Genomic DNA, 15,239 nt, shown 5'->3' on the forward strand with positions numbered 1-15,239 from the left:
AGGGGAACGACTGATATTTTGGAAGCAAAAGGATGTCGGGTTCTGGATATCCTAAGTGTAAGGTGCCCGCAGGACATTGGAAATGTCAACAATACAGTGGAATGTGGGTCTTGAGCACGAGGAGTCTGTTCTAGAGATAACGACTCGAGAGTTGTTTACACAGAGGTGGCTGGGCAGATGAGGACCTTGAGAGAGGACATAGGCTCTGTGTCCCAGGGTGGGGCTCGACCCAGATTAAAATCACCTGGGCTGCTTGTTAAAAATGCAGATTCCCGAGGGGCTGGCCCCACGGCTGACTGGTTGAGTTCGTATGCTCCACTTCGGCAGCCCCGGGTTTTGCTGGTTCGGATCCTGGGCGTGGAAATGGCACCGCTCGTCAGGCCGTGCTGAGGTGGCATCCCACATGCCACAACTAGAAGGGCCCACAACTGAAAAATATGAAACTGTGTACTGGGGGGATTTGGGGAGAAGAAGAGAAGAAAAAAAAAGATTGGCAACAGATGTTAGCTCAGGTGCCAATCTTTAAAAAAAATGCGGATTCCCAAATCCTTTCCCCCAGAAACTCTAATCCACTAAATCTGTGTTGGGGCCTGGGGATCCGGACTTTTTATGCCTCGCATGGTGATGGCAATGCACACTAAAGTAGACAGAGAAGGTGTGACGACAGAGGCTTGAGGAACATCTGTGTGTGGAGGATGAGAATTAAAAAAGGGTCCTAGTGGAGAGGGTGGTCAGATGGTATGGAATCTGAGGGCAACCAGAGGACCTTGAATAAGAAGAGTGAGCAACAGTTTTCTTAAGGCCAATACCTCAAGTGATGCAGCCAAGTGTCCTTGTATTTTTCCTTTTTTAGATTGGTTGCTCCTCACCAACCTAAGCTCCAGACCAACCTACTTTTAACCAAAGTAATAGTTAAAAACTCAAATTTTGGAGTCAAAATGCTATGGTTGAAGCAAATTCTCTTGTATAAACTTTTGTACATAAGCATGAGCAAATAACTTAGCCTTGCATAGGCCCACTTTCCATCTGTAAATGAGGAATAATCGTGTCATTGTTTAATATGATTTTTATAATAATTAAATAGCACAATGTATATAAGGAACTTAACATTGTGCCTAGCACTTATAAATTGTTTAATAAAAGGTAAATACTATTTGGATGCCCAAAAGCACTGTAGGTGGCAAATTAAAAGTACTCAAGTCAATTGCTGAATTAAATCTGATGCGGAATGAAGAAGGAACATCCTTCAGCTTTTCTGATCTGGGTATGTAATGACCAGCCAGCCATCTTGGAACAGTTATGTCAGACCTGAGCAACTGCAGCCCTTTGGCCAGCTGTTTTTGGAAACAAGATCAAATGATCAATCAATAACCATTGATTCAGCTCCCTGCTCTGGGCAGGCAATAAGATTCTTGACCTTAGAAGCCTATAAGTGAATCAGGTAGACTACATATAAAAGAGGAGAAGGGGCCGGCCCAGTGGCACAGCAGTTAAGTGTGCTCATTCTGCTTCAACGGCCCAGGGTTCACAGGTTCCGATCCCGGGTGCGGACATGGCACTGCTTGGCAAGCCATGCTGTGGTAGGCATGCCACATATAAAGTAGAGGAAGATGGGCATGGATGTTAGCTCAGGGCCAGTCTTCCTCAAAAAAAAGAGGAGGATTGGCAGTAGTTAGCTCAGGGCTAATCTTCCTCAAAAAAAAAAAAAGAGTAGAAAATGAACCTCTATAGACAGCATTGTGTAGAATATGTCCTACAGGGAAGCTGACTGTGGACTGAGGTCACTAAGGAAGACGTCACAAAGGAGCTGGAAACTGAATGTCGTTAGTCTGTGGTTAGAGAAACCATAGGGCCGTCCGCCCACGGCAGGAGCTCCCTGTTGACCTGAAGAGCTCCAGTATTCAGTTCAGTGCTCTCTTAGCCCTTAAACCTTGATATCCGAATGTTTTTTATCTTATCTAATAATGAAAACAAAATTTAATATGGTCGTAAATACACAGGTTAAGAAAGGATGATTTTGGCCTGGATTTGACCAATTAGATATGCTTAACTTATTGAGGGAGGTGCGTAGATACCGCAGTTTTTGAAAATCTCGATTTCTTCAGGCATATTAGGAAAGACTTTTTTCTCCAATAGGGAAACAGTTGATGGAATGTCATCATTCTTGTGTCCAAGGCTGCTGAACAGACTTCAGCAAACCTTACCGAAGACGAATGACGGAGAGTTAAACCCTAATGTCTGGCCCTTGCATCCAGCATGAGTGTCTTATAGGAGAAGACGATAGTACCAGAAACCTGGAAATAAGCTGGCATCATCAGATCTTCAGACTGGGAGAAGGGAAAACTGGTCCTGTGAAGCCTGATGTCTGCCCTCACCAAATCTCCAGAGCAAACTAATTCAGCAAGTGTGAGCGAGTGCCTCTGCGTCTCATGTGCTTTGTAAAGGTTGGAAGATGACAGTAACTTCAGGAGCCGGCAGGAAGTTGCTGAGTGGTCTGAGATATCGTCTTTAAATCATAAGGATCATCATACTCAAGGTCATCCTGCTCTGATCACTTAAGCACTGCTGTAGCTTCCATGCTCCGGAGGAAAGAGCAGGTTACATTTAAATGAAATCAGCAAAGGGACAGAGGCCATGTCTTTCATTTTGCCTAAAGCATTTCTGAGTTTTGGTGTCTTTATCTACAAAATGTTGACCATAATAATCTCTGATGCATCTACTGATATAAAGTATGAGAAGGTGCTTTTAAAATGTTAGTGACAGGGGCTGACCTGGTAGCACAGTGGTTAAGTTCACACGTTCCGCTTCGGTGGCCTGGGGTTCGCCAGTTCGGATCCTGGGTGCAGACATGGCACTGCTTGGCAAGCCACACTGTGATAGGCATCCCACATATAAAGTGGAGGAAGATGGGCATGATATTAGCTCAGGGCCAGTCTTCCTCAGCAAAAAGAGGAGGATTGGCGGTGGATGTTAGTTCAGGGCTGATCTTCCTCAAAATAAATAAATAAAATATATTAGTGACGTGATAGAGAAGTCTTTTTTTTTTAAAGATTTTATTTTTTTTTCCTTTTTCTCCCCAAAGCCCCCAGTACATAGTTGTATATTCTTCGTTGTGGGTCCTTCTAGTTGTGGCATGTGGGACGCCACCTCAGCGTGGTTTGATGAGCAGTGCCATGTCCACCCAGGATTCGAACCAACGAAACACTGGGCCGCCTGCAGCGGAGCGCTCGAACTTAACCACTCGGCCACGGGGCCAGCCCAGATAGAGAAGTCTTAAAATAAACAAGAAGAAAAAGTGGAGTGGAGGAAGGATGAGGGAGAAAAGCATGAGGGTGAGCAGGAATTGCACGTGTAACATAAAAACAACTTTAGGGCAGAAAAAGACCTTGGGGAAGAACCCTATCATTTAAAAAAAGTGAAATGAGGCCCAGGGAAGAGAGGTGACCTGTGTTAAGTCTCACAGCAAATTAGTGGTGAGAGGAAAGAAAACTAAAAAGGGAAAGAAGAAAAAAATACCTAAGAGTTAGAAGTCAAAAGGGTTCTTGCTGGGGCTGGCCCAGTGGCGCAGCAGTTAAGTTCATGTGCTCCACTTCGGCGGCCTGGGGTTCGCAGGGTTGGATCCTGGGCACGGACCTACACGCCGCTCATCACGCCATGCTGAGGCATGCATCCCACATACAAAATAGAGGAAGATGGGCACAGATGTGAGCTCAGGACCAGTCTTCCTCAGCAAAAAGAGGAAGACTGGCAACAGAAAGGGTTCTGCAAGAACTGACGTGGGAGGTCTGGTAGCACTCACCAGGCCTCTCCTTAGTCTGAAAGTGCTCCTCTGCCTTTGGAACTGGGCCGAGGGGACCATGCTGGACCATGGCCCCCTGCGCAGGAGTCTTCCCAAGGGTCCCCATCCGAGAGCAGGGTCAGCACCCTCTGTGCTCGGTGCTCACCCTTATCCACCCGGCTCTCGCTCTCCAGGTCAAGGTCCAGGGGAGAAATCAGGGCCACACCTGCTTGCTTTGCTCTCATTCCTCCATTTTACGAAATGAAGCCACCAAAAAAAAACCTTGAGGTTACTTTACTTTAGAGATTCAAAGAAACATACATTCTCAAAATTATTTTAGTTTGTTGTTACAGCACCGAAACATCTACTTATTTGATTTATTCGAAGAGGAATGTGTCTGCTGTAACTTAATGATTTTTTTTCTTTTTATGGCAGTTAAGTCAGTACAACTAACAATGGTGGGACAATATGAGTCTTACATGTGGAGCTGTATCTTTAAGGATAAAAACTTTTTCATATCACATAAAAAGATATAAAAATTTTTCTTAAGTTGTATCTCATTTATAGAAATGAAGATGATGAAAGAGATATTCCCATGAAATAATTTTAGAAACAGGGAAAAAACAAACAACAAAACCTCTCAGCCACACGGTGTGTGGGTCTCTGGTGGACGAGGCTGCAGGCGTCCGTTAGTCCCCGTCCCCACGGGGAAGCTCCCTGTGCAGTGCTCACCGTTCGTGAACTCATCTGAAAGTCTTTTGTTCCCTATAGTTCATATATGTTTAATTTTAAAGTGACTGAAACCATCCCACATGGTAACGACATAATAAGGGAGGATGCAGTGATTTCCTTAAATGGTTGTTTTTGTCAACGAGATAGACCTTGCACCGCCCTGCGAGCAGCTCATATTCCGTCGTGACTTCCTCAGCTCTCAGACAGACTCCCCTGACGACACAGGCCACTGGTCCCACAGTGAGTTCTGACTCACGGGCTCTGGAAGTCTTGCCCAGAAAAGGAAAGCAATTCGTGCAAAGAGCCGTGCCTCAGGAAATGTGACAGAAAGACATTACCCCTAATAATGATTTAAACTAATAAAATAAGTAAATAAAAAGTTTGCCGTTCTTCCTGTTTCCAAAGTCAGTGTCCCAGGAACCATCATGCAGCTTGAAAGCCATTTTAAGGCTACGTTCCAGAACTCAAAAATAAACTATCGAAGACATGGCTGAGCAGGACTGTCAGGGACATGCGGCTGAAAGGAACGGCCACCAGTCAGTCTGGTGGATGAGCTAAGCTGTCAGTGCTCGTCAGCCGAGCCTGAGTCTGTCAGTTCAACGAGCGACTCTGCTGTGCAGTCTCACGCAGTTCACTGACCTCAGTGTGGTGTAGAGCCCTTCGGATAACTGGTCAGATGCGTGTGGGTGACATATAAGGAAGCCACGAGTACAGAGTGTTGCTTGTTGGGCTGCCTATGCTTCACCTCGAGCCCAGTGCTTGTCAGGCGGATTCTTCTTTCTCCTACACCAAAGCCCACCTCTAGCCACCACCACTGGCTGTGCCACACCATCGCCCCCCGTTAGAGACACCAGCGCCCTGGTTTGAACAGCTCCCGCTGCCTCCTGTGCTTCTCCTCTTACCCCCAAGGTCTGTTCTGCTCATTAAAGGGGGCCCAGCAGAAAGACCCTTTTAACACAAGTCTGATCACGTCACGCCCTGCTCCAGGTCCTTATCGTGGCCTCCAGAGCCCTGTGTGGTGGCCCTGCATGCTCTCCAGCCTCCCCTCCTGTCCTCTCCCTTCCACTCCAGCCTCCCCTCGTGCCCTCTCCACTCCTCTCCAGCCTCCTCTCCTGTCCTCTCCACTCCACTCCAGCCTCTCCTCGTGCCCTCTCCACTCCTCTCCAGCCTCCCCTCTCCTCTCCAGCCTCCTCTCCTGTCCTCTCCACTCCTCTCCAGCCTCCCCTCCTGTCCTCTCCTCTCCAGCCTCCCCTCCTGTCCTCTCCTCTCCATTGCAGCCATGCTGTGGCCTCCGTGCGTTTCTGGACCACTCCAGGGCCACTCCCACCTTGGGGTTTTTGTGCTGTTTCCTGCACGTGGATGCCTGGGTGGCTCAGGTGTGGCCTCTCACCGTCTTCTCTGTGGTGACGCTCGTCGCCTCACAGCCACTGTTGCCTATCCCCTTGCCAAGCTTCCGTATAAAAATGTTCTTAAAGGAGAGTTTTATATATATATGTGTATATAGAGTGTGAACATAATTGTATTGCATTTTTAGCAACAAAATGCATTCCTCGTGACGAGAGCTGTGCTCATTCTCTCCTCTCCCTTGAAACCCACAGACGCCTCGCCGGAAACGCCTTGACCTCTGTTCCCAAGGGAGCATTCGCCGGCCTTTACAGCCTCAAAGTTCTGTAAGTAAAGCAGCTATTATTTGCTGTATTTCTGATTTTAGCGTCAAGTGGATGCTAATTAGCTTGTAAAGGTTGGGACCCTCTGGGAAGCTGTTGGGAGCCGTGGGATGACTCGCCTCAGTTCAGTCCACCTAGTTGGTCCTGAAGAGCCGTGTGTGAAAGGAATTCACCTCTCCTCTCCTAACTTTAGTACTAAATTTGTTTGCCTCTAAGTAACCACTTATCAACTCAAACTTCTAAAACAGCATTTCCCTTTCCTTGTGTGTTATGAAGTGGGGAGAGTCTCTTGAATCATTTGATCACCAGGTGATGCTGACATGACGAGATCACAGCTTCAAGCCATTTGCAAAGTCTGTTTGCTGATGATGCTGGGTAAGGATGAGCTGAAAATGCCAAGTTTGTGCCCACTGTGAGCAGACACGGAGAGGCCTCATGCACAGACTCACTGAGCAGCTGCTTCACTCAGAAATGTTAACTCATTGAGACATAAAAATAGGTTTTCTTATTGTTTTATGTCTATCTTCCCAGTTTGTTTATCAGAGAACCCATTATTGAATACCTCCTTCTTCTAGGACCCATGGCTTACTTTTCTTTCAGTTTTTTCTGTGTAGAAAAAAACAACGCATCTCAGTAGAGAAAATAGATAATGCAAGTTGAACATCACACCAGGAAAATATCATCGCAGAGAAAATAGCCTGATTTTATTTTTTTTCTTTGAGATAAATGTTATAAACTCTGGAAAGGCATTTGATATATTTCTGCTTAATGAAAACTGCATTTCATTGAGCTGAGAGATCCATAGGCTCTTTAAAAAAAAGTAGTTTTATTTAAATTTAATATTTTGTTCAAGGTCAAATTCAACGGCAGAACCACTGTTTGGCCTGCTTAGCTCATTGGGTTTGGTCCCCTCACCCTTGAATTATTTTTGCTATTAGGAAGAAATTTTTTTTTTTTTTTGAGGAAGATTAGCCCTGAGCTAACATGTGCTGCCAATCCTTCTCTTTTCGCTGAGGAAGACTGGCCCTTAGCTCACATCCGTGCCCATCTTCCTCTACTTTATATGTGGGACGCCTGCCACAGCATAGCTTGCCAAGCGGTGCCATGTCCACACCTGGGATCCGAATCGGCGAACCCCAGGCCGCTGAAGCAGAATGTGAGCACTTAACCGCTGCACCACCGGGCCAGCCCCTGGAATCAATTATTCTAATTCACTTAACAAAAATGCACATTGGATATGCTGAGCTAGAGTGTGTGTGTGTGTGCACCACTCAAAGTGGCATTGAACAAATTATTGCTGGAAAGACCAGTGAGTGTGGTCCACATCCTTGAGGAGCTCATAATCTAGTAGGTTGTGGGGTCGAGATAGTGGGCCTGACACAGACAGACAGATCCCCTCTGAGTCCTTTGGAAAGTGTCTGGATGTGTGTGCGAGACCGTGGAACCACAGGCATTGGGAACCATTTGTTCAGTCTGATGGTTCAGATTCAGCTTCCCAGGAGTGATGTTTTTCCAGAGAAATGACCCAGGAGCCGAATCTCAAAGCACAGCCAGGACTCAGCCGCCCACAGGAGGTGGCACCTGGGAGGACAGCAGACAGACAAGAGGCAGGAGTTGCCTGGACGGACTGCAGCTCTGAGCAGGCTGGTGCTCGAGGCTTCAGGAGAAGCAGGAGTGTCTGGAGAAGAGCCTGGAGGAGAGAAAGGGCCCTGGCCACAGGGGTCCCATGTGTCACGTCGAAACAGCGAGGACAGTGTTCTGTTCCAGGCGAGGGAGGGATGTGAGGAGGGCGTGGCAGTTGAGGTCGCTCGCAGCCAGCGGGCAGAGGGTTAGAGGAGCCAGGCCTCCCTGAGCTGTCTTCGCTGTTCCCTTTCCTTCGCCGGCTTGGAGACCAATGCTCAGCGAGGACTTCCGTGGTCAAATGTCTTGAAAGCATTTCAGCATCAAAGCAGCAGTTCTCAGTCGCGATCGTCCACCCACCACAGAGTGTTCTGGAGCCTGTGGGGCCTTGGTTTGCTAGATGGTTGGCCTGGGGTGACCTGTCCTGCGATGTGCCGGCATGAAGACCTCCCGCATCTGCTGGCCGTGCCTCCACAGCAGGTGTCGCCAGCAGGACTGTCACACGTAGCAACACAAGAGGTTCTGCTAAGCCCGACAATCTGTGCAGGAAAAATTAAGTGCAATAAATATATTCCCTCAAGTCAGTGGATGATTAGCTCAGTCTGTGCACCCCGTCTATTCAGGCATGATTTCCAGCTACACATTTCGTTGAAAATGGTGCTCGTGCAGCAGCAGAGCTACATCAGCAACCAGGAAACAAATTCAAGGTGCACAACGCAGAGAAGTAACACTTCCTAAAGTGCTGTCATTAGATCAGCAGAGCTACCTCAGCAGCCAGGAAACAAATTCAAGGTGCACAACGCGGAGAAGTAACACTTCCTAAAGTGCTGTCATTAGATCAGCGGAGACATGAAACACAGGCCTCTTGTTGAACTTCATTAAGCTCAGTTCGCGGTGCCCTCCGCTTGTGTTCAGTGCGTCGCGTGAGGGAGCGTTTGGGGGAGAGCCGGCCATGTTCCGAGAGCTGTGTCCTGGGGGCACTTGAGCAGCTGTGACTCCACCTCCCGCTGGAATATCTTAGACAAAAACAGAATTTTCTAATTAACTCATTGGAGACCTATAAGGATATAATCAAGATAACTTGCTCGTTTTGTCATTTGAAAGGAATTAAACAAAGTTCTTTATTTAGGGAGAGATAAGGACTTAAATTATGTAATTTTTAATTACTTTTTGGTGTTTTACTGGTAGAAGTAGTTGAAAACTTAAATTGCTGGGGTAGCTGGGGCAGTTTTAAAAGCCATTGTTGGTAAAGCTGATTTAAGTTCCATTTTCTGAAGCTACTGAGAGAGTTTGCAACTATTCAATGGAGGAAAACCAGCTAAATGTCTCTCATCCTCTACTCCAATTTTCCAGTATTTTAGGAAGACCACATTTTAATAGTTTTGCTGTTTGACTAGCAAAACCAAGAAACGGTTCAGAGGAGGATGCCAGCATCGTGGCTGAGTGTGACCCTCTGAGTTATGGCCACTCAGAGACCCGGTGAGCAACCAGCCCTGCACAGCACCGCAGAGTACCTGAATGCCGTGCCCCACACGTCTGAAGGTGGTGGACTCGACCTCCGGGGGCAGAGGAACTAGGGGAGCAGCCCCCCTGACAGCAGCGATCTGAGACGCAGAGCCTCACAGTGCACGCATGCCAGCGACCACAGGCTGCGGGGCAGACGGCACTCCTGGCTTGGCCCTGCCCCCCAGTGGTGGTGGTGCACACGTCCTGAGGCTCCAGGACAGGGGTGGATCTGGCGACCTGCCCTCCCCCTCCCCCGGCAGTGGCACCAGTCTCTCCAGCAGTGAGGACAACATCCAGGCATGAGTCTCCCCAGCAGGGGCAGGTGCCCTGACCCAAGGTTTAAGAGTGGGCCACCAGTGTGTGCCAGTGCTGCCACCAGAGGCTCAGGCTGCCAGGTGGCACATGTCCGGAGCTTCAGGACACAGAGCAGTGCTGGTGACCCAGCCCCCTCCTCCCCACGCAGTGTGCTGGTCTCTCCAGCAGTGAGGACAGCAACCAAAATGCAGATTCACCTGCAGGAGCTGGGTGCCCTGACCTGAAGTCTCAAAATGCACACCAGTGACTGGAGGCTGCCGGGCCAGCAACAACACTTGTGGCTTACCCTTCCCCTCCCCCAGCAGTAGCAGGTGGCACCTGTGACCTGAGGCTTCAGGAACCACAGCAGAACCCCTGACCCAGCCCCCAGTGGCATCACCTCAGCACCGGCTCTACCAGCAGCAGGGCTGCATCTAAGAACCCAGGCCCCGACAGCAACAGTGACACTCATGAACCCAGCGCCGGCAGTGGTGCCATTAGCACCCCAGATAGCCCAGGAGCAGCTGTGCACGGGATGCACAGGGCAGCAGCACCTGAGCCCGTGGAGAGCAAGTGGGTGGACACAAGACCCAGGCGATCCCAGAAGCAGCAGAGGTGCTTGCAGCCTGGTGACCCTGGGGTCAACACCTGAGACTGCAGCGACATGGAAACCAGCAAGGCACCAGCAGCCTTGGGGGCACAAGCAGCACATGGGGGCATGGGAGACACCTCTGGCAGAGGCAGTGGAGGGTGGAACATGCAGGCTCTCACATACAACCAGAAGCAGCTCAGAACCAAAGCTATACCCAAATAAGAAAAGGGGGTTACTGCCATAAATGCACCAGCAGAGGATCAACTCCTCAGACACCATGAGGAGCCCCAGCAAGACAACAGAACATAAGGATGACAGCTCTCCAGAAACCAGACCTGGAGTCACAGAGCACCACAGTCTAACTGAGAGAATTCAGAACAGCTGTCGTAAAGCAACTCAGTGAGTTACAAGAAAACACAGAAAGACAGTTCACTGAGCTCAGGAATAAGATTAATGAACAGAAGGAGCACTTCCCCAAAGAGACTGAAGCTCTAACAGAAATATGAAGAACACGATTAATGAGATTTTTAAAAAATATAGAAAGCATAAAAAAATGGAGCAGACCTTATGGAGGAGAGAATCAGTGAGCTCAAAGATAGACACCTAGAAATGCTTCAGGTAGAGGAGGAGGATAGAGAGCTAAGATTTTTAAAAAAATGAAAAAATTCTTCAAGAAATAGCCAACTCAATCAGGAAAAGTAACATAAGGCTTACAGGTCTCCCAGAGGGAGAAGACAGGGAGGAAGGGGCAGAGAGCTGTTCAAAGAAATAATAGCTGAGACTCTTCCAAACCTGGGGAGGGAGCTGGACTTACAAGTACACGGCAGAAGTCAACAGAGCCCCTAATTGCGTCAGTGCGAAAAGACCCTCTCCAAGGCATGTAATATTCATTTCTGTGAAGTTAAAATTACACAGTGTATTAATACTGCTTGGAAAAGTGTAAAATATAGAAATGTAAACTTTTAATATTCAAGTAAATTATGCAAAATGTGGAATTCATGCCAGAATTTTCCCAGTTCCCACCTGGGAAGTGAAGTGTGTGGTCTCCCTAAAATGTGACTTTGTTCCTAAGGAACTGAGACTTTTTGAGACTCTTGATTTATGAAAAGTTAGTTGAATTCAAGTTTAACATAATGAAATTACTTGAGTAAAACTATTGGAATACAAGTGACAGAATTATATTCCTTAGAAAAGAGAATCTCAGCCATGGGGAGAAAAGTGTAAATATTTTGATCTCCTGATATTTTCACATCTGTCTTGAATATTAGCGCATATTTGCGTATGTGAAAGTGTTATAAATGCCTTCATCTTTCACTCCTCCAGCACCTTCTCAGTCAGGGCATGTTATTTGGTCTCCACTGGACGGACTGGAAACCCCGGGCCAGGAGCGCAGGGGCTGTGCTTTGCCCCGACTCGGGGCTCGGGCCTTATGGCCAGCACGGCGTGGCCTCCAGTTCAGGTGGAAACGCTCATCTGGAACAGTGGGCACAGTGCAGGGCAGCTCTCCTGTGGTGCCTTGCCCCACGGCCCGGCGTCCCCTGGGAGCCTGTTGGAAATGCAAGTCCTCTGGCCCTACAGACCCCCTGAACCAGAGACTTTCGGGTGGAGCCTGGCGAACTGTTCACAGACCTCCCAGCAGGAGTCTCAAGTCAGAACCACTGGCATCGGTTTTTCTTTTTTGCCAACCCATCAATTACAGTGCTGTGTCCAGTGCAATCTCACTGTCGTCAGTCTGAGAAGGGTTCACAGTTCACGCCAAAAGGGCCAGCCCATCCTGCCCGTTGACCACGCCGCATTGTTGTTCTGTGTGCTGTCACTCGCTGGACCGAGCATAAGCCCTGGCGTCGGTGTCATCACTGGTCTCTGAGCCATGGAGAGGTGGGGTGATTCCCCACAGCCACACTGCTGGCACTCAGACTCCAGAACCCGTGCTCTCAGGCATGCTGTCCTCTCCCTGCACGTGTGCCCTGGGCACCTGTGCCTTCGGCAGACACTCTCGAGAGGGTACTGCAGGGCACAGCCAGGTGCATCGGGTTGCAGTTAGACATCCTGGGGAGAATCCCGGGTGGCCACCGATGAAAGACACTCTCAACTGCGGACATGAGACACCAGGCAAACCATTTCTGAAATCCACATGTAAGTTTGTGACCTGATAAGTAGGAATGTTTCCTAAAAGCATCTGCTTTCCTAGAATAGTCTTCTGCTGCGGCTTACGTGGACCGTGAGATACTGGGGGGAAATGGCTGCAAAGTTAGTGCGTTACAAACGTTTATGAATAAGGTAGAAAAATATAACGAATCTAATGGGAATGTTTCCCTCCAGCCAGGATCTATCTTTATTTCAGTGTTGTCAGTGTTTCCATCCTGCAGCCCCATGTTCTGGACTGTTCCGGACTGTTGAAGCAGGAGAGCACAGCACAAACACCTCACAGGAAGAGTTTAGTTCACATCAAAATGTGGCCGCACGCAGGGTGGCGCCCGTCCAGCCTCCCCAGCTGCCCTCCTCCGCTTTGTCTGATCCATAGTCGCCAGGCGAGCCTTTAAAGCGTAAATAAGACCCCATCGTTCTCCACGTGAGCCTTCCACGAGAGTCCTCGTCACCCAGCACAGCCTCACGGGGGCCGCAGGGTCCTCTGAGAGGCGGCCCCGCTGCTCTCCCAGCCCCGCTCCCGCCACTCCTCAGTCGCCAGGGACCCTCGGCCGCTCCTCGGGGTCGTCAGGCTCCGGCCTCAGGGCCTCTGCAGCTGCTCTTCCCAGATGTTCAAGCGATTCGCCCCCTGACTCTATCCTGGTCTCTGCTCAGGTGTCACCTCCTCAGAGTCTTCCCTGACCACCTGTTACTGTCTGACCCAGACCCGTGTTTTGCTTTTCATTCGTAGTATCTGTCATCTGTCTCACATCATACACTCGTTAATTTTTAATTATCTGTCACTCCCCACAGGAGCTTCAGCTCCCAAGGGCCAAGGTGTCGTCTGAAGATCTGCTGTTCCTGTCACCTGGAGCAGTGCCTGGCACTGCTGTGGCCGGTTATTGTCAATTATTGTTAGTTTTCTTTAACATCTTTCTTTCTGTGCTTTAATGTGCAGTATGCTGCAGAACAATCACCTGAGACAGGTACCTGCAGAAGCTCTCCAGAATTTACGAAGCCTTCAGTCCCTGTAAGTAGGTTGAAGTTGAGAACGCGCTCAGGGCCGGCTGGGAGGGGCACTGAAATGTCCAGCTGGCTGTGTGGTGAACTCCCCAGTTGGAGGCGGACCTGGAGAGACTGACGAGAGCTTCCACTGCAGCGGCAGGTCTTCACGTCCGTACTGCACGGCACGTGTGGGGGGACGGTGATGGAGTTTGGGGGTTCGGGGCCGAGACTTAACCATGGCGTCTGCCATTAAAATGCCCCTGCTGTGTGCTGGTGTCTCAGGATGAACATCGGCCTCCGGGAGCTGGTCCTGTAATATTTTAGTTCCTGAATTCAAATCAGGAATAATACTTTCTCCTTTTAGGTAGAAAAATGGGCGTCACAGTCTAGACATCTTCCATTTACTCTGTTTTTGATTATCTGAGCTGCCTTGTGATGAACTTTGTGAGTCAAACAAAAACTTAATTTTTCAAGTTGTGTATGTACGTCGGGGTCCTCAGATCAGTAGGCTGAGGCCAACAGTGGATTCTAAAGCCTGCTGCGCAGGTGTGTGAACCAAGGGCCTCCCCATTGCCACACACGGCCACACAGATGCACACACGGCCACACAGACAACCGCACAGATGCTCACACAGCCACACACAGACACACAGACATACAGAGTGGTCTGAATCCAAAACCTTTCCACCAGGAGTTTCCACCCTCCACTGATTTGTAACCTCCGAATAAATAAAAATTAGTTGTTCCTCTCAAAAAGCATCTTCACCCCCCTGGCCATTTGGAGCTGGGCTGTGAGCAGCTTGGTCGTCTGGCCTGACTGCGCCTCCAGCCCTGGCCAGTGCCTCTTCCTCTCATCAGCGTGCGAGTGTTACTGTGTGCAGCATTTCCAGTGCACACATGTGTGAGCTGTGCTCTCGTCTCACTCATACTTGAGCTCCTCATCTGCCAAACAAAACGCTGGTCTCCAGTCTAGAGTGCTGAGGGAGGTCAATGCATGCAAAAGGTATTGCAGACTCTGGTTGAAAACCACCCAGAACCCGTTGGTCAAGGACCTCAGTCATCTGCTGCCGCCTGTCCCTGAGGTGACACGAGGGCAGGAGCACGTGAGATTTGGAGACGGGACTTCTTCCTTTGATCTTTTTCTTCTTTTTATGAAGGCAGATCTGTGCTTGAGGCCATTTCAAGCTTTGTACTCCAGTCAAACAAAGTGATTTCCTAGTTTTCACCGGGGGTGGCGGGCGAGTCCAGGCATTGTCGGGAGCCCCTGCTGCCGTAGGAGAAGCAGGACCCCTCCGGTGGGGGGTCTGCGTCAGGGCACAGGGTCTGCTGGCTAAACTGAAAGCAAGACCATAGCAGGGGAGGAACTTCAGGCAGCTGTGAGGCGGCAGAAGATGGGAGGATAAGGGTTTGAAGCCAAAAGCCACTATCGGCTGAAACAGGATCACAGCAGACCCGCGGCAGTGAGCTCTTTGAGAGAAGCCGGGATCTTTGTTCACTGCACCCGCGGTGCCTCTGAGGAGGGTGCTCAGATCCAGCTTCTCACCATCTGGATGTTGCTGCTTGTGCTCCTGGTGTCTCTCGCGTTTGGTGTCTGGTTCGCAGACAGCTGTGTTTGAAACCGGTAAGAATGTGCTGCCTGTGAAAGCCGGGGGTCACCTTCTAGTGGACCCTTCTCACGGCCCAACTGAGGCATCCCACAGACAGGCTGCCCCACAGGCTGTTACATGGCGTTCGCAGGTCCCTCAGCCCCCAGCGCCCAGACCCAGGGCGTGAGTGTTGGCACTGGGCACTTGCCACTTTTCTCACTTACATTTTTTTGTGTGCTGCTTTGAGACAAGAATTAAGATGTGAAGAAAGCATCATGAACATAGACGTCACGACCAGCACAGACACTGTTGTACCAAGGAAAGTGCCTCCT

The 15,239-nt window shown here is 49.3% G+C and overlaps 1 protein-coding gene across 2 annotated transcripts in view; it reads left to right on the top strand.

Moving 5' to 3' along the window:
• The window catches only part of LGR5 (leucine rich repeat containing G protein-coupled receptor 5), a 113,370-nt gene that overhangs the window by 59,594 nt on the left and 38,537 nt on the right, over positions 1-15,239 (top strand). For both annotated transcript variants that reach the window (XM_044755908.2, XM_070493974.1), the window contains exons 3-4: positions 6,109-6,180; positions 13,275-13,346. In XM_044755908.2, the coding sequence (XP_044611843.1) occupies positions 6,109-6,180; positions 13,275-13,346 (144 nt within the window). The remainder of the gene's footprint in view (positions 1-6,108; positions 6,181-13,274; positions 13,347-15,239) is intronic.

This window comes from Equus asinus, chromosome 22 (genome assembly GCF_041296235.1).
Source record: "Equus asinus isolate D_3611 breed Donkey chromosome 22, EquAss-T2T_v2, whole genome shotgun sequence".
In the NCBI taxonomy this organism is placed as follows: domain Eukaryota; kingdom Metazoa; phylum Chordata; class Mammalia; order Perissodactyla; family Equidae; genus Equus; species Equus asinus.